Raw genomic sequence first — 24530 nt, forward strand, 5'->3', positions numbered from 1 at the left:
CAGGAGACCACCACTTACCCTGACAGCTCTGCTTGCTCTCCGAGACAACCAGGGTGTACCCAGAGTAGCAGAGGCACAAATAGGAGCCCACGCTGTTGACACAGTGACCTTTTCCAGCACAAGGATCCTGCAGGCACTCGTCTTCATCTGTGCTCAGGCAAGGAAGGAAGACAGGCTGTCAGCACCAGCAGCTCCTGCCGCCCATCCACCAGCCCCACGGTGCACCGGGTGGGCAGGGCTCAGCAGAGATGCCAGAAAGCCTGCCCCAAGAGCCTGAAGGACCAAAGGGTTTACTGACACCTGGCAGGGAGGCCCTGCTCTTCCAACCTGCCCTGAGCATAAGGGCTGGGGGAGCTGGTCCCAGCAGGAGTCCCCCACCCCAGGGCTGCCCTGGCCCTGCTCGCCCTCCTCGACCCCCACCTCAGAGGCGGTGCTGACATACCGATGCAGCGGAGATGGCTGGGGTGCAACGCATAGCCCGGGTGGCACAAGCAGCTGTATCCGTCTGGGGTGAGCACACAAGCGCCAGCTCCGCAGGCGAGAGGTGAAGAGGCACAGCCACTGGCCCCTGGGTGGAGAGAGCACAGGGCTGGGGGCTGCACCAGTCCCCTGCAGCGCTCAGCCCCACACAGGGGAGGTGATAAAGTTGGCCAGCCTCATGCGTGCCAGAGGTCTCGGAGGATGGGGCCGTCTTTTGGGGTGAGAGCAGAGCCCCCTGCCCTGCTGAGCAGGGTGCAGACAGCAGGGGGGCAGCAGGGCACAGGAGAAGGCAGCAGCATCGCCCCCCACCCCATCCCGGGGCCAGACCAACCCCAGACAAAAGGCTATTGAGGGAGGCGCATTCCTCAGCAAGGTGCCTCTGCCAGCCCTGCTCCCAAAGGTGCTCCAGCCCCAGGCGGAGGACCAGGGCCGAGCTCCCAGATGCTTAGGCAGCCCTGGAACAACAGCCCTCTTGTTTTCTGCGCGGTAAACAAGCCGCCCCAGCAGCCACATGCCGCCCCTTCCACCCTGCTTCCCGGTGACTCAGTTCAGGCTGCAGCCACCGGGGCAGGCGCGTGACCCCCCTGGCCTGGCGTTCGCTGCCCAGCAGATGAGCTGCAGGCAGGGAAGGGCCTGGAGAACCAAGTGCTTTGCTCCCAGACAGGGTCGTCCTTGGACATCCCTGCTCCCGGCTGGCCTCCCCTGGCTGGGACACGCCAGCGGGGCTGGGACACACCATCAGGGCTGGGATGGCAATCCTGGGTGTTAGGTGGGAAGAGGAGAGGGCTGGGAAGGGAGAGAGCTCTGGCACGGAGCTTAGGACGTAATTTCCCCCCAGTGGCAGGCAGGCAGGGGAGGGACACGCACCTGAGCCCTGGGCAGGCATCTGTGTCGGAGCAGCATCAGCCCAGGTGGTGGTGGGGCCAGGCTGGGGAGGAGCACGCCGAGACTCCTCTTCCTCTGCTGAGGGGAGCAATGAGGAAGGAGAGGTGAGCTCCAGCCCCCGGTCCCAGGTGCAGGTGTCCACCCAAAGCCCACCAGTTCTGGGTGTCCCAGTGCCCACACCCCTGGGACAGCCAGGGTGGGGCAGCAGGGTGGCTGCAGAAACCTCATCAACTTATTTAACCTCCTCCGCTCACTCCCTGCAGAGCCAGCGTGGCCTGTTGGAGAAGTAACACCTCCTGCACCCCTGCAGCCGCCCATCAGCCACCCCGGCATGGCCAGGAGCCCATCCTGCCCGGTGCTATCTCTGAGGGCGATGGCATCTCAAAGCCATCACACTCTCCTTGCTGCCCCTTCCCCTTCAGCACCGCTCCCACCTTGCCTTCCCTCCAGCCGGGTGCTCACCTCTGCGCGTGGCGGGCTCTGGGGTGGCATGAGCAGCAACCTGAGGGACAGAAACACAAAGCTGCCTTTAACCACCTGTATTTAGCTGAGACGCCATGTCCCATGCCCACCCAAGGGGACATCTGAGCACAACCTGTCTCTCCACTCTGAGAACCTTTCCATAAGAAAGAAAAGAGGCAGCTAAGCAACAGCAGTCCCATTTCAGCTCTGCTTCAAATCCAAAAGCTTTGGAAACTTTGGTTCAAATATCTGCCCTGACCTGAGATTTTCCTTTGTCCTTGGGAAAGGACAGTCCATGTCTAGTGACAATGGCAGTGTGCTGTCCCCTCTCTCAGAGAGGCCACAAGTATATTCAGGGGCTATTGTAGGGGGGGGCACAGAGGCACTGAGGTGAGATATAACCCAGCCTCTAATGATGGCCGGGATCAAGAGACACAGTTTTCAAGTCAGGCTCATAATAACAAAGCCCATCCGCAGGAGAGCCTGGCAGAGAATCGGTCCCCAGATGGCTCCACTGGCGGAGCCCTGTGTCCCCAACTGCAGCCAGGCTGGTTTGGCAGCAGGGCAGGGAGTGCTTCGTCCCTCAGCCGGAGCTGCTACCCCAGCCCTGGTAAACTGGAGGTCACAGGCCATGAACTAGCACCGCAGAGCCCGCAGCTCCTGCTGGTGTGAGCTAACAGCCTCTTAGCAAGGGCTGGGCAGGCACCTGGCACAGAGCCTCCAGCCACCGCAACGCAGCCAGGGGGAGAGGCTGTGCAGCTACTTGCTCACCTTGCTGCTGCCTCTGACCACATTTCACAACTCCCCATCACCTGTTTGTATGATCCTGCCACATTTGGCAAGACGAACCTTACTCACCTGACCAGCAAGAGAAACTTCACCTGGAAAGGGAAACAGTGCACGGTGAGTGGAAACAAGGCAGGCAGGCACCCTCCTCCAACCCTGGCAGCTCTAATCTCATCCCACCTCTAAGACACTGCCTCGCAGTATTTCATTCTCCCCTGTAAGAGCTTGTTCCCAAAGCCTACACCCCCGGACTCTTTTGGCACTTCACAGCCCGCCGGAGCTTCCACCCCAGCAGCTGCTGGCACAAGCAGTCGGTCACACTTCTCCCCAGCTGTACTGGACAAAAGCTGAAGGAGTGCGGTGCCAGGGCTCCCACACAGAGCTGAGGTCCCACGGGAGGCAGCCTGGCCAGCCAGCACCCACTGCAAAGATGCAGTCTTGGGAGCCTGAAGCACTCAACCTCTCCTCCAAAGGCCTGAAGAGGTGCCCCAGGAACACTGCAGGGCTGAAGGACACCTTGCATATTCACACACATGTAGAAAGCCCGCATCAGCCACAAGACCACCCATGGGGACACAGTAGGACCTGGGAATTGCCCTCCCCTGCCAGGGACCCGGATGGAGCAGCTTTAACCTCACACTACCCTCTCCTGCCGTGATGCCAGGGTGGGGTAATGCCTGCAGGATGCTTCCGCGCAAGCTGTCCTGCAGCTCCTGTCTCCTTGCTGTCCAGTCTAACGTCCAGTTGCTGCTCTCCCTTTGCTCTTCCAGGCTGAGGGGCAGCTCTTCTGCTTCTGCCTTCCTCATGGACAGGCGGATGTCAGAGCTGGAGTAGGTGTAGCCATGTCCTGCTGGGCAAATCTCCTTGAAGGCTTCTGTAAGGGAAAATCAAATCAGAGCTTTAGAGGTTGATGCAGGGATCACAGGCAGATGTGCCTACAGTACCGAGGCATGATGGTGGGACGCGTGGAGGAAAGAGTGAGAACGGACAGGTGTCTGTGAACGCAGCTACCGCTTTCTCCCATCCAATCATTTTCTGGAGATTTCTAAGGGTTAACTCATGACAGAAACAAATCTTGGCTGCAGTGGGTGGATGCATCAAGCAGAAGATATTTTCAACAGCTGCTGGCTGGTACTCCTGGACACCAAAACCTAAATCTCTCCCCCAGGTCAGTACTGCTAGGAAGGGGTCACGCCACGAGAAGGTTCAGTCTAAGTGAGGGAGCAGAGAAAAGCAATCCCCTGGCACCCAGGCACTGAACACTTCGCACGTCACTCAAGGTGCTCTACACAAACCACCAGAAGATTTTTCCCAGCCCTGAGGATTTCTGCAGCTTTCCCTCCCCATCCTACCCCACGCTGAGACATGCTGAACTCACCCCCACTCCCGCAGCAGATGTGAGGGAAGCCGAGCGAGACAAAAGGGCTGCCAAGCAAAGCCAGGCACAGACGTGGCTGTGCTCTCCCTCCAGAGCCGTGGTTTCCCGGTCTCACCTGAGCCGGGCACGGGGCACTCCTCGCAGTTCTTGCCCCAGCCCTTGCCGACGCGGCTGCAGCAGCAGATCTGCTGGGTGATTCGGTGCGAGAGGGGGAAGGAGCACACGCCTCCGGCCGCCGAGCGGTAACACAGCCCCTGCTCCATCGACACCGCTTTGTCCGCTGAAACGCAATGGCAGGGTCAGTGCCTGAGGTCCAGCCCTGCGCCCACCAAAGAGGGATCTGAGGGCACTCAGCCACTTGGGACTTTCTCTGCCCATGCCTCCCAGCCTGTCCCGAGGCCTGCCCCATCCTCTCCCTGGAGCACCCCTGAAGGCACGTTCCCCCCAGGCTCCACCACAAACGAGAGCAGAAGGCCATGAGATGCCCAGGGACGACAATCATGCATGAGGGGCAGCATACAGGCACGCAGCCCTGCACCCACCCCCACGTGCACGAGGCACAAAGCATGCTGCAGCCCCACTGAGCTGCGGGGTCCTGCTCAGGTCCTGCCCCCCCCTGCGCTGTGGTTCCCCTGGAGCACTTACAGATGCAGTGGCTGCGGGAGGGGTCCAACATGGTGCCAGGCCTGCAGGTGCAGCGGAAGCTGCCGCGGGTGTTCAGACATTCGGCGTCTTTGCACAAGCCCTGCATCAAGCATTCGTTGATATCTGCAGGGAAGAGGGAGCACTGGCTTGGCTGACAGCCCCTGGCCGTGTGGCTGCCTGGTGCCCAGGAGCACTGGGTGCGGGAAGGGCTGCGAGGCGGAGAGGAGCTGCCTCTCCCCTTTTGCAGCCCAGCCAAACCCGCCTCCAGAGCCTTGATGGTGCTTCAGAGTTGGAGGAATGAGGGAAGGGCACAGGGACTGGTGACCCACGTGGGTGCTGGCAGCACTCCGGCTGCTGAGAGAGCCCACTGCTAGGCAGAAAGTGGTGGACCAGGCTCTGGCTCATTGCTGTAGTGTCTTCTTCTGGGTTGTAGGTCACGCAAGAGGGAGGACATCAAGTTCAAACACTGCCTCTGCCCCTGACTCAGCAAGCAACGTCAGGCAGTCTTCAGAAGGGAGCTGGGCTTCTCCCAGGGAAACACCGTCAGTCTCATCCGTTTGGCCGGCAATAAAGCCTTTCCTACAGCACCACGCAGGAATGTATGAGCTAAGCTGGAGAAGATGGGGATTGGCAAAAGGTGCGTAAGGGGGGAGCCGAGAGCAGATCTCAGGGTGGAGGACAAAAAGGAAGCACTCCTCATGGATTGATCCAGCTTTATATCTTCGCTAAAGACCTTGGCCCAGAAAAGTAAGTGTGCTGATGAAATGTGCCGTCTCGGGAGGCACAAACAGTTCAGGAAGAGCTGGATGGGAGCGTGGAGCGGCAGGAGCTGGATGAACCTCAGCAGCACTCCACTACAGATCTCATATGCTACAGGCTAAGAGGTTGGAGCAGACAGTGAGAGCTCACAGACCACGCTGCTGTAAGGAATGCCAACATGGTGCTAGGCAGCTTCATGCAACCACTTCCCAAAGACCCAGGGCAGTCCTAACACCAGTATACAAGGCCTTGCTGAAACCTCATGTGCCTTCTAGAGACCGTCTCAAGGTGGAAGGGGTGCAGAGAAGAGCTGCTGGACACTTGGAAGAACACTGCCTGACAGCAGCTAGGCACAGGAACAACTTTCCCCACTCTAGCTTATTCCTCGGAGCTGAGGCATCACTGCTTGGCAGAATTGGGGTGTCACACAGCCAGCTGTGACAGCTGGAGTTTAGACTTACTGACCAGAGAGGTCCTCTACAGACCTGTGCTCTTAAACTCCTCCGTTCATTCCACCACACACGGCTGAGCCACACAGGGGCCACGAAAACCAGGTCATGATGTTCAGCCAGTTGGAAGTACCAATGCCACAGGGATGTGCAACAGTCCAGGGAGGAACAGCATCTGTCTGCACTGATCTAGAGCCGGCCTTTATGCAGTTCCTGGGGCAGACCTTTCAGCAGAGGGTGGAGAACAATTCAATCCCCAGGTCTTCCTACGTGGGTTGCACAGACATCCCCTTGCATACCTCTTGACCACCCCAGACCCCAAGGAAGGACAGCTCTCAAGCTCTCTCTAGATAGACAAGTGTGAGCAAGTCCTGAGAGAATCTCCTACACTGACCGGAACTGGTGGCCTCAGAGCAGAAATCCCAACGGAGAGATAACAAAGCTCAGCAGGGAGGATCAACAGAGCACCCTGCATGGCAAGAAGACACCCTCTGAAAGGATCCACAGAGACTTTATGTCCTGGAAGATGCAGGCAAACTGTGCATAGCAGTGCTGTCCCTTGCAGCTCTGGGAGGAGGGGGTGGCTGTGACAGCACTGTGACAAGTGGCGTTTTCCTGCTCGGTGCCAAGCACAGGTTCACAACAAAAAAGCAGTGGCCAGACCCCAGATGAGCTGGGGACCCCACTCGGAGAGGAGGCTCGGGCTGTGTGGCTGATCTCTGTCCCTCCCTGGCACCACTCAGGGCCGTGTCACGCCGACACACCACGGGGATGAGGTGCTTGGCCTCCGCATAAGCAAAGGGATTGAAGGGATTAGAGTAATGAGAGCACAAAACAAACAAGCACCAAGGGCTGCGCTTTGTGAGCTTAATTTAAACCAGGGCCACACGCTGGCCTCAGTCCAGCCCCTCTTTTCCACTGGCAGCAGAAGACCCACCCACAGTGGAAATCCCCGGGGGGAGCAGAGGCAGGCAGGCGCTTTCGGTGCCACACACTCCTGCCCCTGCAGCTGGCCAGAGCTGCTGCTGACCCACAAGAAGAGGCCTCAGGCACCATGAAACGAGGTTCATAAGCTGTCTCGGCTGCTTCCTCCCACCCCACACAAGCCTGCCGGTGCTCCTGAGGAACAACCATGCTGGGTCAGGCAGCCTGTGGTTTACACCAGTGTGTGGTGAGGAGAAAGGACCTGAGCTGGCAACAGGCGCTGAGGTGCAGGTGTGTGTGTGACTGACCCCATGGACCCCAGCCCACAGACTCCTTTGCCCCGTGTCTAGTAACCACATTACTCCTGCAGTGCCCCCCTTCTGTCTGTCCCTGAGGCACTGGGAGGTTCTCGCTAGCGAGAGGCCAGCCCGTGCTGTCCTCCCCGACAGCCATGGGCACGAAGCCTGCAGACCGCTGTTAGTGCAGACCAGGCCATGCTGCAGCTCCCGGCCCCTGCTGCTCTGTCTGGAGAACGTCTCCTGGGGCCCGGAGGGATTGAGGGGGCCCACGCCAACAGGTGCTGGGTCTTCCAGCCCCTCTCAGCTCAGACTCGTTACAGTCTTGTTCCTGCTCAATGGGATGCGGCAAGGCAAGGAATTCTCGCAGAGATGAGCCGTTTGTTCCTCTGCTGGAAGGCACCAGAGACAGCCCTCAGTGTCCATGCAGAACGGCACAGAGCGGGCTCTTGCCAGGGCCCTCCTCCAGTGGCTCAGCCCGCGAAGCCAGAACCCAGCACAAAGGCTGTTGAGCTCCTCTCCTACAAGCCAATGGCCTGGGGAACCAGCAGCTCTCGTTCAGCCCCTTGGCTCTGCTCCTACCTGGGCTGGCAAGAGGCTGTGTGGCCTCTCCCGCAGTCTGTCATCCAAATCACTCACTCTGGACCTGAGCTGAGGTGCTGGGCTTCCAGACACACGTCCCACAGCAACAGCAGGGATCGGAAAAGCACCTCGAGGCAGCAGACTGCAGAGCAGTGCTTCTCCAGCCTGGCTTACAAAGGAACACGCAGAGGCACACGTCTCTGGTTCAGGGCTTTTCCTATGTGGAGACCTTCCTAGCCAACTCCACATTGCCATTGCTCGTCAGCGTGCCGAGCCTCACCCTGCTCCAGAGGGGACGCAGATCCAGAGCAGCGCCGCAGGTCCCAGCTCACTGACATCAGTGGTTCCAGCTGCTCCGCTCCTCAGGCTCCTATTGAGCATCCCCGGGTGGCTCCTCACACCCATGGCACTGCCCATGGCCACACAAGGGGTGGGAGCTGAGCACCACGGAGAATAGAAGCTGTTGTGCTGTTGAAAGTTCTCCCCCAGGACAATGGGGGGAGGTTGAATCATTAATTAAGTTAGCATGGTGGAAAGTCCCAGCTACGCGAGATGAGTCATTAGATTGCCAGCCCCGGGTTTGCGTGGCCAGGGCCCAGGCTCCCTGCTGCATCTTCTAGATGACACCTCGCAGCTTATCGTGAATCACGGGAAGGGAACCATAAAATCCCGCTGTAGTCAGAGCACGGAAAACACAAACACTGTGGGCCAAAGGATGCCAAATGAGTGTGAACCAGACAGAAAAGTGGAGGGATGGTGCCGTCCCCACATGGAGCCAAGGGACTGTGAGAGTGAGAAATGGATAGACCCCAACAGCGCCAGGCAGGCAAGGCAGCCTGGCTGCCTGCACGAGTGACACACTCAGAACAGAGGAATCCACTTTTATGGCACTCTCCCTCTTAAAAAATAAGCAAATGAACAAGCAGTCAGCCTTCCAAAACAGTTTTCAGGCAACAGAACTGCTGTTGCTTCAGACTACAGGAGAAGAGCTGTGCGCTCACACTTGGCAGAGCAGCAGCACAGCCCCTTGCTGTGTGCACAGCAGGAACTGGGGTCAGCATCCCAACAGCAGGAGCTAACAGGTGAGCATTCTCATGCTGGCCCAGCTCTGAGCTGACTGCATACAGGCTGAGTCATGTAGGTCAGTGTAACCTGGTTTTTGGTTGTTGGTTTGTTGTTTTTTTTTTCAATGTTTGATGGAAACCCAGGGATTTTTTGTAGATCTGTATCAGGCAAGTTAGATAATTACACCTCTGCCTGACAGTGGATGTGGGAAGGAGGGAGAGGGATGAAAGCAGCATCCTTACCTTGGCAGTGGCTCCGATTCAGCCTCTTGTATCCCTGGGGACACTCCACCTGTCCGTTCTCCACCACAGGGTGTGCTGGGAAGAAAGCAAACACTGAGCGACATAGGCAGCAGAGCCACCCACCAGGGTCATACCTTCTCCTCCGCCCTCCTTGCAGAAGGGACAGAAGGTGTGCCTTGGGCAAGCCTGTGATGATGCCCAGGGCAGAGGGAGAGGTGGACGCAGCCACATTTCCCAAATGGTGGCTTCTGCTGCTTGGCAGGTGCCACTCTGGTGGCTCAGAGGTGCTGCCTGTGCTTCATTATCCATCCCTCTGCCACCTCAGCTCCTCCCTGGCCAGCTCGGAGAGCCAAGTGGCACATGACAAGGGGGATCAGAGCAGAAGAAATGACAGAGGTCCACAATAAGATGCTGAAATAACAGGCCAGGGCCTGTTTATTATATTTTCCCTCTTTTTTTTTTTTTTCCTGCCCCAGTCAGTCTCACCAAAAGAGATAAAATAGCTTTGTGGGTTTCAAAATGGCCTATAACCTGCACAATTAAATCTCTCCCAAATTTTTAAAGGCAAATAAAACGTGGTCAACAAATATAAAGAAAGTCAAAGTTAGGCATTGCATTTTGGAGCAAGGGAAAGGGAATCTGGGAGGTGAAGGGTTGAGGAGTGAGTAAGCCTGGGGTGGGGTAGAAAGAAGGGTGCTTTGTCTAGGGATGGGATTTTCCCAGGGCGGGGTCTCTTTTTAACATTATTCTGGACCATATGAATGGAAACAAGGAGTGTGTGTAAGAGCTCAGTGACTCTCCAGCCGTATTCCCACCACCCAAACTCCTCCTGCCTAACATCAGCAGAACACACTGGCGTCATAAATGGAAAGCCCTTGATGGCAACAGCCGTATCTAGAATCTGGCAGCTTCCTAACATGTTGCAGCTTTCAAGAACCAGGGACAAACTGAGACCATGCCTCAGGCAGGGGATGGGCGGAAAGAGCCTGCAGAGGTTAAGAAAACAAACAATCTGCTGGGGGCAGAAAACAGGGTTGTCCATAATTCTTTGTCCTGGATACTCTGACCCTGTGATGCAGCTTGAAGCCGTTCAAAGACACTTTAGCTTAGCAAAGAAGTACATGGGAACAACAAGCCGTTCCCCACCCTTCAGCAGGGAGGAGAGGAGAAAGCCTAGGTTCCCCAGGTACATTGAATGAAGCTGCAAGGCTCTCTAGGTGCAGGAGATCCTCAGTGGCCAGATGAAGAAAAATCTATCTACTCACCCCTTTCAAGAGTTCAGCCATGGATTGTAGGCAGGAGGTGCACATAAATATCGGGATGTTAAGGGAGAGGGGGGTGCTGGTGATACTGGGAATCGCTGGGTACACTTCCAACCTTCTGGGAAGGGAAAAACAACCTCTGGCGCCCCAGCGGGATTCCAGGTCCTCCCACACCGCAGCCTGTGGGCTCGGGGCTGCCGACAGGCATTAACTGTGCTTGGAAGCATCTGTCAGCCTCAGCACAATGTGATAACAGACGCTCAAATGAAGCAGCATCGTTATGCGCAAGCCCTCCGACGGGGAGCCAAGCACGCTGGAGATCAAACAGCGATGACATGTGTCAGAGCCCTGCTCCCTCTCCAGAAAGCTTTTTGCAGAGAAACGGAGCCTGTGCAGCATCCTTCAGCCAGATGCTGCTGGGGAGAAGGCAAGGCAGAAAACAGCGGCGATGGGGGTGAGCAGGCAGGTCTTGTGCCACCTCGGCACACCAACGTGAGTCTGCAGAAACCTGCAGCTCGTTACCGCAGCGAATCAATTGCGAGGCTGTGGGTGAATGTCTTAATTTTGCAAAGAAACCCATGTTCCCTGGAAAGAACCGCTGTAATGTAATGTGAGCAGATCTCTCTGTACCAAGTGAAAGCAGGACAGCTTCTGAAGTACTGGATGGAGTCTGCTCTCTTTCTGCCAGGACGTGGCCACAAGGGAAGGCAGCGTGTGGCTGCAGGAGGATGCAAACTCTTAACTCCCAGCTCTGTACATGGTTACTCAGGCAGAGGGCCACTTCCTTCCATGAGCTCTGATCCTGCCGAACAACAACAGAGGTGGCAAAACCCCTCCAAAACCAGCCAAGGACACCTGAGCTTCCTGCAAAGTGGATCAGCATCCATCCCTTTGCCATGCCACTGGCATGAGTGGGAGAGCAGCTTTGGAGGCTGTTCCTCTGGAACCCAGCAAGGGGCAATGCCTGGGAAAAAGCAGATCTGGTGATCGGAGAGGGCAGAGGTCCCACCCTTCTGTGTCTGTCTGTTTGTCTACACTCTCTCCAGGAAGGGACTCTGCTGGAGGCTGAGCCTGGGCATGGAGCAGCTGAGCCGCATCGGGTGGGCAGAGGGATTTCAGGCGTGCTGCCGGCAGGGTGCCCTGGCTCCTAATTCAAGGCTGAGATTTTGGAGCATCACCTCCTGGGCACTTCTGCCTCATGGGCTCGGCACTGATGGATGGGCTCTGCAGGGATCTGCCCCCCCTCAGCCCCTCCTCATCTTCCTGTCTCTACCCTAAGCTAGGACAATTTTCAAGTACAGAATGAGAAGGAAAACCAATGCATGGAAATCGGGCGTTTTGCAGTCTAGCAGGATGACTTCTAAGCAGCCAGCACACTTTGGAGTCCTGCAGAGCCTCCTGAAGAGGCTTTGCCAAGGGGCCCTGGATCCCCCTGGGCCCCTGGGTCCCCAGCCAGAGCCACAGGCTGCCTCTTGTGGTGGGCAGAAGTGGTGCTGACATGGTCCAGGTGAAGGGCAACAAGGAAACGCTGTCTGAAGACAGGACGAAGAAGCTCAGCCTGATGTTGAAGTGGAAAAAACTTCTAGCAGTGGTAGCCACTAGGGCCTGAGTGAGGCAAGGTTTGCAGGGTGTGATAACGCATTGTGTTCAGCCAATATCACTGTCACAAGAAGAAAAGGCAAGCCTGTGGTTAGAAGAGAGGCGAGGAAATGCTTGGATGGTGAAAGCTAGCCTGCTTCTTTCAACTCTTTCCATTTTTCAAACCAAAGGCATTCTCTCTCTGCAAAACCTTCTTGCTGAACTCCTTTGCCGTTTTCAGGACCCTCAGTCATTTCTGGAGACCCTGGTCTGGCCCCAGAGAAGAGCTGGACCCCGGCGTCTTCCCATGCAGGTGCTGGACACGGAGCAAGCAGCCAGCACAGTGGCCGCAGTGCCTCCACTCACCCTGAGCTTCCCAGACTGTGAGCAAAGAAAGGAGCCAGGATGGTCTCGTGACACCAGGAGTGGTGGGGTGGTGGACCCTGTCGAACCTCAGCCCGGTTTGGTGTGGAGATGGTCAGCCTCCAGGAAGAAAACACATCGAAGATGTCAGGCCAAGAGGTAAGAGCTGTGGCTGTGGGGTAAGATGAATTCCCAGGCAGAATGGACAAGAGAAGGACATGAAACCTTGGGTCCAGCTCTGTCACGTCTCTCCTCTCCTCAGGATGGTCTGTGGTAGGCAGGCTTCCTCAGGACTTTCTCCAACGCCCCGGCAAAGGCTCTGGAAGCTGGGGAGGGGAGGGCAGGCACCGGTGCTAATGTGCAACACAAAACCAAGCCCTCTGGTCCACGCACGGTCAGTAAAGATCTTCAAGGTGAAAAAGATGCTTGAGGGAAAAATAGCTCTGGTAATTACTGTTGGCCTTTGGGGTCATTCCAACAGAGAGAACGTCATTCTGCTGCCATAGTGGTACGAGGTACTTCTGTACTTCTGCAACGCTGTGCTGCTGCGTGCTGAGACCACAATACTGCACGAGCGATGAGGAAAACGGGAACACCACTGAACAGGGCTCTCCTGAAAACTTTGCACTTCTACAGGATAAGACTTTACAGCACACAGTGCAGCGGTGGCAGAAAAAGCCCCCTCTGTAGCCTCCTTCCCGTATTTCCTTTTTTTTCTTTTTTTTTTTTTTCCCTCCATATCCACCCGGATCTGATTGCAACAAGGGCAGACCAGGGGGTTGGTTTTCAAGGGGATTCCTGCTGCTGTTTCAGCGCCTGCAGGCACGGCGCAGAGGAGCGTGTGGCTCGCGGAGCCGGCTCCATGGGTGAGCTGCCACCCCGCGCGCAGTGGGAGGTCTGCCTGGGGAGTGCTGCGGACGCCAAGCCAGACGTTACAGGATCCAACTTTCCAGTGAAATTCAGACTTTTCTCTAGGACAAAAAAACTTGAAAAAACATGGGGAGTGGGAATGAAAACAAAACAATAGCCCTTCAAAGACTTGTTTCTTCATGCAGCACGGGGAGATGTGCAGCGAGCACAACCGGCACCGTGGTGCGCGGCCAAGCCCACGCTCAGGCTGCTTGCAAGCCTGTGCTGCAGTGTGAAATCAGGGACAGTGGGCAGTGAAAAACCAGCACCTGGAAGATGCTGGTTTATTGCCGTGGTCAGAAAATCCCCCAGGCCCACCTAAACTGGCAGCTCCTGCATGGCAGAGGGTGTCCATCACTGGTGTGGGCTTCTCCTGAAGCACGGTGTGGTCACGGGGCCAGGGAGGAGGTGGAACAGAAGAGGGCCTGGGGCATGGACAAGCCACAGAAGGCCTTGCTTCAGCAAGTACAAACCCCTCCTCTACTGACCAACTGCTTGTCCACTTTGTGTCTTCTACCAGGGAAACCCCGGGGATTTTCAGACCCTCTGGCTGCACACCTCAGCAAGCAGCCTCTCTGGTAAGTCTTGGAGTTAAAAAGTGAAAGAAAATAAATCTGAGATGGGAGAAACTTGGTCTTACATCATAGCAAACACCTTGCCTTCAGAAAAAAAATCTGCGTTACCTGTTTCCTTTGTCCCCATGTGCCTGAGGAGGACCAAGGTATCCGAATGCTCAAGGAAAACCAGTTCATACCCTCCCCGGGATCTGTATTGACCTGTAGCTTCCAGAAAAAGATGAAACGCTCTCTGGACCTTGTTGGTTTTACTGTTCATGGACCATCGCTTGTCCTTGCTCCAGCACGTTCTCCGCAGGCCACCATATACCCCAAAATTGTATGTGGTCTGGTAGGTAAGTGGGAGCTGATCTGCCCAGCAGCGTGCCTGATACTGGCACTGCTCAAACGTCCTGCCTGTGTTTGGGCTTCCTCCCCGCCACATTCAAGTGTCTTGTCTCCAGCAGCTTCCTCAGCCTCTGATCCCCTTTTCACACTACCAGCTTTCTTTGGGCTTTATCTTCCGCCTGTTGCAAGGTAACACCCACTGCGGAAAGTCCTGGCCTGCTCACAGCGCGCCTCTCCCTCCGATCTGAACCCAGCTTTGAACACCGTCCCTTCAGAGTGCAGACAGAGCATGCAAGTGCCTTAGCTTTTCTGAGGCGAGGCAAAACACAAAGAATAGCAGGGATTGGTCATGGCAGGTTCACTCGGACAGATGCCTGCCTTGGTTTCCTCCTCTTCTCTGATGTCTTTCTGCACACAAACATGTACCAAACATGAAAGCTGCGCTCGACAGAGACATCCGGACGTATCCAGACTCTACTAACAATCAGTGTCTCGGGCAGACAGTCAATCCAAACAAGTTCTCCATTTGTCTAGCTCTTGCCTGGCTGCACTTCTGTACATTTGTAAGTGTTTACACTGAGCTCGCTTCTGCCATTTCTGTCTCTGGTTGCTGGAATGAAATTCCCAGAGCTGTCAAGTCTGCTCTGGTGCATGCCTCCCCGGGACGCACGAGCGCAACGCGGAGCTCTCGCCGAAGACCGCCGTGCCAAGAAGAAAGCTGGAAGCATTCACTGGACGTGTTATCTCTGCGCACGTGACAGCAGGTCACTGAGTGACAGCCCAGCAACTCTGAGTGAGTGAAATGCGAGCCAGCAAGACCAGGAGACAGAAGGGACATGAGTGCGGGACGTGGTCTGCAGCAGGAGCGATGCAGAGTGATGCCTTCACGCTGGAAAAGCATAAGACCTGGGAGTCCCTGCAGAGGGTTACAGCTCTCGGTGGCTCCATTAAAGCAGAAAGATCACAGAGAAAGGAGTGTTTCCCTGGCTCTACCCCAGGGTGAGATTTCTTGTGTGCAAAGTCACCCCTCCGGAGAAAAGCGTGCCTTCATCCAGTGCCTGCCCTACAGCTCCCGCCGCTTGCACTGTGTGGTCTCCTGCATGCGGGGCTGGTTACAGGGCAGTCAGAGGTAGCCAACAGAGGAAGATGCTTGCACACAATTAAAGACGACCAAAACAGCCCCTTCAGCCAGCCTGAATTCCTGCCAAAATCAACATGATCCATTTGGTCTCCGTGGGGAAACTGTATCCCCCAGAGCCAGAGGGACTGAGGACGGGATTTTCTAGTGGCACAGGAAGACGGCAGACCCACAGGGATACATTTTTCTTATTCCCGTGGAATTAATCTGAAAAAAAGCCAGACAAGTGTCTGTCCACTCAATGAGGACCAGCAGCGACAACCTCCCTGGAGCTGCAGCTGGGACTCAGGCGTGTGCCGAGCCGGGGGAGTGGGACCTGCTGGCAGTCAGGAGGCATTTCTTAAACGCATTTCCTCTGCTGGATGACTGCAAAGAGCGCATGGGGGTATTTCATGGCTGTTTTCAAGGAAGCCTGTGATTAAGGAAGCATTTTGAAGCCTGAAGGTCTAAGTCCAGCAGAGCAGACCCTGCTGCAGCTCCGGCCATGACTGCTGAGAGAAACCTAGCATCCTGGCACGGAGAAAGAGAAAGGAGGTGCAGAGATTTGGAAGCCATCTGCAGCTTAACAGAAGTGCTGAGCAGGCCCCCTGCTTCCTGATGGAGGGATCATGGGGAAACAGAGCAAGCAGGAGACTGCTGTGAGGTGGGCAGAAGAAAGCCATGACCGGGGGACATGCAAGTCAGACACTCAGAGAGAAAACGCTAGAGTGCCATGGGAAGAAGAGGAAGGGGCTGAGGCATCTCTGGGGGTATTTCCTAGCTTGCCCTGACCCCAGCAGCCATGTGGCCACCTGCACCCCGGTGTGCCCAGGGCTCCCTTGGGGCTGGCACACGGCGGAGCGCAGACCGGCAGCAGCGTGGCCCAAGGCCATGGCAGAGCAGGGAAATGGCAGCAGTCAGAGCTCCTCGGAGCTGCACTGGGTTCCAGGATGCTGACAACCCAGTCTGTGATTGTAAGGAATTTGGCTCCAGACAGCATCACCCCCTGGCTGAGGAGGAGCTGAATGAGGGCAGCACAGGGAGGACAAAGAGATGCAAACAGCTCTGGGAAGTGTACCTGTGAGTGAGAGACAGCCCCGGGGCAGAGCTAGGAGGCACCGACATCACACTGGCACAAAACCTCCTGCCTTGGACACCTCTGTTCTGTGGTCAGACCACTGCTGGGTCTGAGCCAGCGGTAAAGATGCGAATGAGCAACCAGGCAGTGAAGGAGGGCAGCAGGCAGGAAAGAAATGAGCAGCTCCCTGCCTGCCTGAGCTGAGCTGCAGCCTCCCTGTACCACCCTGCAGCGCTGGCACAGGCCAGCACCTTGCCCTGCTCTGGATCCAGCCAGCACCAGAGGCTAGAGCTGGTTGCTCTCACCCCACCCCATTTCATCCCATCCCATCTCATCTCCCGGCCCTGAGCCCCCACGTCCATGCATGCCATGCTGGCAGCACCATGGGCAGCGAAGATGGGCAGCACGGCCACGTGTAAGGTGGACATCTCCCCCGGGGGGCTGCCCCTCAGTCAGGAGCCCTTCAGCACAGCCTCTCCATTTTCCCCTGCAAGGCGTGGGGGGGTGATACACGATGGGCTGAGCCCCCCACCCCAGCTGAGATGGCACACCCCCCCCAACACACACACACACGCTGCCGGGCGTGCGAGGAATCCCCGCCGGGGCCAGGTGGGCCCGTCCAGCTCCCCAGCACCGGCGCAGCAGCGCTGGATGCCTGTGCCCCTGGAACGGACAGCGGGTGTGCTCCTGCCAATTGTTTGATGTAGTGTTATTTCCAGAGCCCCTGCCAAGCCCGTGTCGGGCTGAGAGCAAGCCCGTAACTCTATAGGGCCGAGTCTGCAGCCTCCTCCGCTAATATGGGACTGCACCTCCTGAAACCACGGCCGTTGTTTTCCCGTTTCTCCCCCCCAAATGGGTCTGGCATGGAGAGACCCCTGGCAGCACAGGGCTGTCGCGGAAGCAGCGTGCCACGTGTGGAGCCAGCACCCACGCAGACCGCAGCTCCCCGTGGCCGGGCAGCCATCCGTGCCCTGGCAGCGGTGCTTACCTGGCCGCGGGGGGCAGGCCAGGCACCTGTCCACCCCCCAGAAGAGCCCCACGCTGCCGCAGCAGTCCTCCAGCCTGGTCAGCCCCGGCAGGGGGTTGGTGCACTGCAGAGAGAGGAGCAGGAGGTCAGGCGTCTCCCTCCAGGCTGGGGTTGGGACCAAGCGTCCGTCCCGCCTGGCTCGCAAGGAGGGACAAGGCTCGGGGTCAGACGCTGGCACCGTGCTTGCAGCACAGCTCCCTGCAGGGCCGGGGATGCAGTTTAAGACAGTAAACAGTTCTGCAGACAGAAAAACACACGGCTCCCTCTCCTGCACCCCTCGGAGAGGAAGGGGACGTCCAATGGAGCAGAACACGCACCAGAGATGATATCACCCGGCAAAGCCCTCAGCTCAGCCCCACGCCTGGCCCATTAGCCAGCAAAATGGGTGCACCACTCCAGCCCTGCAGGGAGCTGGCGGTCAGGCACTTTCCTTTGCTTAATGAGTCTCTTTCCCCCCCCCCCAACCCCCCGGCAAGGCCCTCTGGATTACAGGCTTCCCCATCAGAGCTGAGCCGCCGCAGCCCACAGGCCAGGTCTGGCCCCCGTCCACGTGCGGATGGCGGCGTGCCCGGCGCTTGCATTCCCATCAGCTGGGCTGCAGGCTGAGCCGGGAGAGGCGAGCGCACCCCGCCGGGCTCCGCAGACCGGCCCCGCTGCAGCCAAGCAAGGTGTGAGCGTGGCTGGGGCACCTCTGCCTCCCCCTCGCCTCTTCCGAGAGCTTCTCCCACTCTGGAGCTGCTGGAGGAAGCTGCAGCGCTCCTGAGAGCATCCCTGAGCTGGCCACCGGGAAGGCAAGCCTGCTCCAGGGGTAAGAGCGCCATTGTCTGCCCGCAGAGGAACAGGGCTTTTTCAGCCCCCTTCTGAGATGCCTGGGGTCTGATCTCATTATTTATTTATTTAGGGAATCCAGTTAGGGCTGTCTTGGATGGGAAAAACTAAAGGATGGGACAGGAGCCCTGGGAAAGGGCTGAGCAGGGAGAGGAGGCAGAGTCCCAGGCTGCCCCGCTGGGGTCTCGCTGAGAGCGAGCTGCTCCAGGGAACTCACAGGTGTTCCTGTGGGTGCCAAAAACCTCCGATACTTTTCCAGTGACGCAAGAGAAACATATGGGGAGAGACAAAATAAGAAATTATGATGACTGCGGGACGGGGGTGAGAAAGCCCCTCACGTGCGTTTGCTTCCCAAGCCCTGACCGAGCTGCCCAGGAAGGCGACGTTCCATGGAAATCAGACTTTCATTTATCGTCTGAGAGGGAAAGGAATTTTCCTATGTTTTATACGTTTCCTACAATAATCACAGAGCGTGGCTGTAAATGTTGCTATAAATAGGGCACCCTTTTTTAAACGAGACTGTGTGTGAAAGCTATCAAGTCTGGGCTACGCTGCCCCGGGGCACAGCCTGCTCGGGGCAACACAGCATGGCCTCCCTCTTGGGCCAAAAGAAGGGATTTTCTTCCCAACTAATACATACAGTGCATTCTTCCCACGTCACACATCGCTGCCCATGCCCGTAGGACTTGGGTGTTGTCCACACAGAACAGCTTCACGTGATGGAAGTCTACCATTCCTGCCCCATATGCAAACACACCACACGCAGAACAAGAAATATCTCCGTATATACTCCAAAACCCGGTGGGTGACCCTTTACCTGCCCATGGAGAGCCTCCCGAAAGCACCTCCCCAGCAGCCCTGGGGGTCTCTGCTGCCGGCCCCCCTCGCTGGCAATGCTGTTGCCGTTGCCGTTGGTGTAGGTGTGCCAGGGCACGGCGGGCAGCTGAGGCACCAGCACCGCCTCCACGCTGTTCTCCTCCGACACCTCCGAGTCGCCCCGCACCCTGGCCACCTGGTGGATCTGCACGGTGGCTTCCGGAGGGTGGTTGATGTGGACGTTCACCAGGGAAGGGTTCAGGGAAGCTGGAAGGCAAGTTTATAGCACAGTCGTGACAATCTGGCAGCCGTTGGGTGCCTGAAGAGCATCTTGTCCAACACCAAAGTTACAAGAGAGGAGATGTCTGCTGACCCCACCGGGGTTCTCTGCTTCTGTGTTTTGTCCCGAAAACAGTACAAAGCTACCAGAAGTGTTCTCCAGCAACCTGAGCCCTTCAGAAGCTAGGAGAACCACTTTTCTAATAACCTAGCCAAAAAATGCAAACATAAGGAGACAGTGGCTTCCATGGAGCTGCGAATGGCTGCCCTGACGATCTGAGGAGCTGCCGTGGAGGAAGGTGCAGAAATATCAGGGAGACCTGGCCTTCCGGCAGAGGAAACTAGCGTCATAAGGGAGCCACCAGCATGGGAAATGGTGGTGAGGATGGGTTTTTAAATCTAATTCTAGTACAAAATTCAGGAAATCTGACTCAACACCCACCCCTCTCACCTGTGCCGGAGCTAGCCCCGTCTACCTCTTGCTCCCCTTTCCTCCCCACAGCACTTCTCCTACACCCCGTTTCCCACACCCACTGCCTCGGTCTCCCTTTGGTCTCCTGGCCACAGCTCGGTCCCCAGGCCACAGCTTCACGAGCCCAAGCGTTGGCCCAAGGGCCCTTCCCCAAGCCGGGTGCCTCAGCGGGCAGAGGAACCAGGGCTCTGGAGCCCCCGGCAGCACTCACCCAGCTGGTTGGACAAGGGCAGGGTGTAGGTGGAGTGCTTCATGGAGCCGCCGGACGGCGTGTTCGGCGCTCTCCCTCCTTGCTTCTTTTCCAGAGAGGGGGCCGGCAGGTGGCAAAACTTCCCCGTGGAGTTGGAGGGGCACCAGCACTCGTCCCGGCCCACGCAGCGGCCTCCGTTCAGGCAGGGGATCTGGCAGAAGTCTGCAAGGCAAAGGGACACCAGCTCAGTGGTGACACCGAGCCGCTGCCTCTAGCTGAGGAGCTGGTGCAAGCCCCGTGGTGCCCCAGGGGCCTACCCATCGCGCAGCCCCGTCCCCCCTGCACCCCACTACCCAGCACGTGGGGAATCCGGGACCTGCCCTGAGCCCCACGCAGAGCTGGGGCCATAACTTGGTGAAGAGCCCTCGCATGGGGCCGCGGCCAGCGTGGGGCGTCCGCGCTGTGGGGCCGAGGTGGTGGTGCTGGCCCAGCAGGACCCCTCGGAGCGGGGCAGGGTCTGTGGCAGCCGCAGGCAGCCAAGTCAGCACAATTCCTGCTCTTCTGCATCGGGGGATCGCGAGCCCCCTCCCCACTTGGCAGGGCTTTGCCTCCCAGCCCGGGAGGGAGCTGAGCAGGGACGGGAGAGGCAGAGGAGAGAACAGGCAGGGAGCCACGTGCAGGGCCTCTCTCCCGGCCAGCCCTGGCCCTGCCAGCAGCTGGGGTGGGGGAAGCGTGGAGTGGGACAGAACTGGGAGCAATTCGTCTGCTCGGAAAAAGCATCCGCTGATGAAACTGAAGTCACGTCTTTCTGGCCTCATCAGATGGCTGGAGCAACCCTCTCCGTGTGAGCAGCACTTGGGCAAGGCATGGGATTTCCCAGCGGATCATCCTGACTCATTTCAGCGTGAGATGAGACACTGCTATTGCACATCCCAGCACGGCTTGTGATGTTCACCCCAGGGGACGGGCTCCCACCCTGCTGGGACCTCATTTGATCAAGCCCAGCAGACAGTTCTGCAGGGAACAGACGCTCTTTGGACTGGGATCCAGGCATAAATTACCAGGAACCCCAAAACACTCGTTGTCCACAACTGCCAGACTTTGCACTCTCTCAGTGTTGGAGGAACCTGAGAGTCACAGAGGCTTCCAGAGGACCAGTCCCACCAGGTCCCACTGGCTGCTCCCACAGCTGGCTGCAGGACGATGTGCCCACCCCACAGCCGGGTATCCCAGCGACCTGCCGAGCAATCCCAGCAGCTCTCAAAGGCAAGCAGAGCTTTCTGCAGCCCTGTCTATAGGAGCAGCTTGCAACCTGCAGCCAGCTCTCCTGGCTGCCACGTGAGTGAAAGGAGAGAACAGGAGGAAATTAGGTGATGAAAGTCAGCCCCAGGACTGGATGCCAATGAAAGCAGTGAGCTGGCTCGGAGAAGGAGGGGGCGGTGAGGCTTGGCTGCAGGCCTGACTCGAGTGCATGCGTCCCCCCTACCTGGGGCGGGATGGAAACAGAATTTGCTTGCCCAGGAAAGAGAGCAATGAGGCAAGGTCTGTCTTCTTCCCCCAGAGACAGAGATGGAGTAAGCCCCAAGGACTCCAGGAGACATCTTTCTGCACTGGGAGAGGCCATCTCCTCCCACCCCCAACCAGCCCAAGCCCTCCGTCTGTAGAGGCAGGAAAGGCAGAAGGAGGAGAGAGGGGGAGCAGGCACAAAGGCGGGCTGGGGGCCTTGGGGTGCTCACAGATGCGGAAGCCAGACTTGGGATCGTGGTCGTGCCCCCCTTGGCTGTACAGAGTGGTGGTGTCTCCCTTCTCGCAGCTGTTGTAGCAGCGCCCGCTCCGGCACGTCTGCTTGCAGATGGTGGGCGTGAAGATGATTTTTATCTTCCTAATCTTCTCTGTCAGGTTGGCCCCTATGGAGGAGAAGGACAGTGCTAAGTGGAAGAAGCATCTCCAGACCAGGGGGCGCTTAATCTGCATCTCGAACTCCAATGCATTCCCAGAGCAAGGGCTTGCCCCCTGCTCGCTCCAGCCTGTCCTCGGCTCCAGCATCAGTAAGGGTTTGTCAACACAGGAAAAATCTCCAGCAGCATGCTCTGCCTGTCTAGTTCCAGGGGCATAACTCCCTGCCAAGGGCCACGGACCCACTAACTGAGGTTTTTGGGTTTTTTTTTTCTGTTTTAAGCAACATTCCTTCTCAAACCATTTCAGTAGCATGAAGCCTGGCTGCCCTTAAGCCACTGACAAGCTTCCCACACAAATAACCACACTGGTGTCCGTCAAGGACAGCATGAGGTTTTGAGTATATCCATGTCTCCCTGCGAGTGTCTGCTGACCTCCTGCGGTTACCTGCACTCCCCTCCTGGTCCCTTGCCATCGTCACATTAGGTACAGGGGAGAATCGCACTGACAGCTCTTGGAGGCTTGTGGAAAATGAACAACAGGCAGAACTGTTGTGCAACCACGAACTAGCTGGCTTGACACCAGAGCCCTCCATCCCTGCCCAGCAAGACAGCAGTTTTGTGGGTCCCCCCTTGCCGTGCTCACCCCCCACTCTTCCTTTTTCAATCCCTAATTTCAGATCACAACTTCAGTCAGGCTCACAGCCCTGCTTGTAAGGGCTGAGCTGCTACACGGTGCCTTGGAGCTTCCTTGGGGAGCCATGGCTTCAGGGGCAGCCAAGCTGCAGAAGACAACTTGCATCTGTCCTAGCTGGGGAGCTGCTGCGGCTCTGCCTTGGAACCGCAGGCAGCCTGGCTTGATCCCTGCTCATGTCAGAAGGCACAAAGGGGGCAGCCAAAGGGAAGAACTAGGTGCCGGTTACACAATCTGACCTCCAGGGCTGCTCTAACAGAGAGAGAAGCTGGGAGGCACCATTCATACAGGCTGAGGCAATCCCTGCTTCAGGGCAGCACGCTGGGGTGATGTTCAACAGCCCCGGGAGACATCTGTCACATCTCCCCAGCTGCCAGCATTTTCCTCCCCTTCAGTGGGGTCTCCTTCTTCACCAAGCTCAGCAGCATCACCATTCTCACCGCTCTTTTCTCAGTCCTCAGCTTTTCTCCATTCTGCTCCCTTCTCCCCCTTGGAGCTGAGCTCTCTTCTCCTGCCCTCCCCACCTCCAAGGTACTACAGGGATGTCTGGGACCTCCTGTGACACCCCGGGACCCCAGGACACAAGAAGAAGCCCCAACAGAGTGACAGCCCTGCAGGCCTTACCCCTTGCAGCCAACGTGTGCTCCTGGGAAATCGCGTGGGGCCCAGAGCTGCTCTGCTCGTGCCCGTGCCCGTTGGGGAGCGCGTTAGATGTGAGCTGGCCATGGCTGGCTGGGTACCGCCGGACAGTCCGCGAGGGCCCCGTGTGCTGCGGGGAGACAGGAGAGCCGATTCTGCTCTGAGTCCTGCGGGAGAGAAAAAAGGAGCGGATATTCCTCACGCGTAACTGCGCCTGTGGACATCCCCAGTGCCACTCTGAGCCACCACCGCCCCTGGTGATGAACTGACCTCAGCACTGCAGCCACCAAGGTCCAGTGCTCACCAAGGTACCCTTCCCCATGGGATCACACAGGGCAGCCACAGCACAGGACACGTGGCTGCCTTGCAGAACCCCTGCCTGCCATCGCTGCTCCTTGCCCCACCACAGCCCCCCAGCAAACACAGGCAGCTTCGGACCTGCTCGTTCCTACGGTGGGGAGCTTCCTCTGGCCTTGTGTTCCCAGACCCAGCCGAGCACTGAAAGGAACACAAAGGCAGCCAGAAGCAAAGCCAGGCCAAGCAAATCAACAAAACTTGGCCCACGAGAGTCACAAACAAGAGAAAATGACCAAGAACTGAGTGTAGGTACAACTTTCTGCAGTAATTTCATGTATGGCTTTTGGTGTTTTCTGGGGACCAAGCATGGCAAAGCCTCCCAGCTGATAAGGTGACACTTCTTACAAGCTGTGACAAGGAGACAGAGAGCGCTACGCAGAGCTCGTTGCATTTAACCCAGCACAACGGCACATCCCTGTTGCAATCGCTCCCACCCCCTTGTACTGACTGAGCCCCAGGTGGGTGCTCGGTGCTTGTCAGCAAACATCTCCCTCGCTCTTGTCTGCACCACCTGCAAAGTAAAAGACCTCAGCACACCAGGGTCCGAAATAGGTTGGCTGCCCGCATGCCCCGAGTTCCTTTCAACATCCCAGCCTCAGATTCCATCGAAATCAATCTTAAGCACCAACAGGTCTTTGTCTTACCCTGTCCACCCCAACACCTCCACCTCTGACTGAACGGCTCTGACTGAAGAGGCTCGCCCTTTCCCACTGAAGTGCATGAAGATGTCCATCACATTTTATGTTTTTTTTTGCCATTTTCCCTGTCACAGTCAGCACACAGGAGGTGTTACAGTGTCTGCTGGGAACACGGGTTTCTAAAATCAATAGTAGATAATCCAACGAGAGCTGGCTGACAGCAGCTCTGGCTCACTGATATTCCTGGCTTGGTTGTCTTGGCGTAATGGTAGGATTTGGGGAGATGGAAAGGCAGCTAACAGTGTGCTGGTATTTGAACAGGTCAAGCGTGATACGCAAGGTAACTGCTGGCCAGGGAGCCAGAAATCAACCCTGAGCAACATAGTGGAAAAGATGACGCACAGGTCGATTAATTAGGAACTAAAGGAAAGGAATACATAAATGAGATCAAGTCAGCAAGGTCTATGGAGAACTGTTCTTCTCAAATGAGTCCATTTTCATCATTTGATAGAATTACAAACACACACACGACA

The 24530-nt window shown here is 57.2% G+C and overlaps 1 protein-coding gene across 2 annotated transcripts in view; it reads right to left on the reverse strand.

Annotated features, from left to right (window-relative positions):
• Positions 1-24530, reverse strand: part of LTBP2 (latent transforming growth factor beta binding protein 2) — a 64760-nt gene that overhangs the window by 13926 nt on the left and 26304 nt on the right. The window contains exons 4-17 of one of the 2 annotated variants that reach the window (XM_083838692.1): positions 22988-23169; positions 21511-21681; positions 19796-19996; positions 18835-19100; positions 17151-17253; positions 8954-9028; positions 4637-4759; positions 4107-4271; positions 3257-3487; positions 2686-2708; positions 1828-1867; positions 1348-1440; positions 443-568; positions 19-147 (exon numbers count right to left, since the gene is read on the reverse strand). In XM_083838692.1, coding sequence (XP_083694818.1) covers positions 19-147; positions 443-568; positions 1348-1440; positions 1828-1867; positions 2686-2708; positions 3257-3487; positions 4107-4271; positions 4637-4759; positions 8954-9028; positions 17151-17253; positions 18835-19100; positions 19796-19996; positions 21511-21681; positions 22988-23169 — 1928 coding nt within the window. Of the gene's footprint in view, positions 1-18; positions 148-442; positions 569-1347; positions 1444-1827; positions 1868-2685; positions 2709-3256; positions 3488-4106; positions 4272-4636; positions 4760-8953; positions 9029-17150; positions 17254-18834; positions 19101-19795; positions 19997-21510; positions 21682-22987; positions 23170-24530 lie in introns of both variants that reach the window. The other variant, XM_083838691.1, reaches the window with a different exon arrangement.

This window comes from Anser anser, assembly GCF_964211835.1.
Source record: "Anser anser genome assembly, chromosome: 5".
NCBI classification, from domain to species: Eukaryota; Metazoa; Chordata; class Aves; order Anseriformes; family Anatidae; genus Anser; species Anser anser.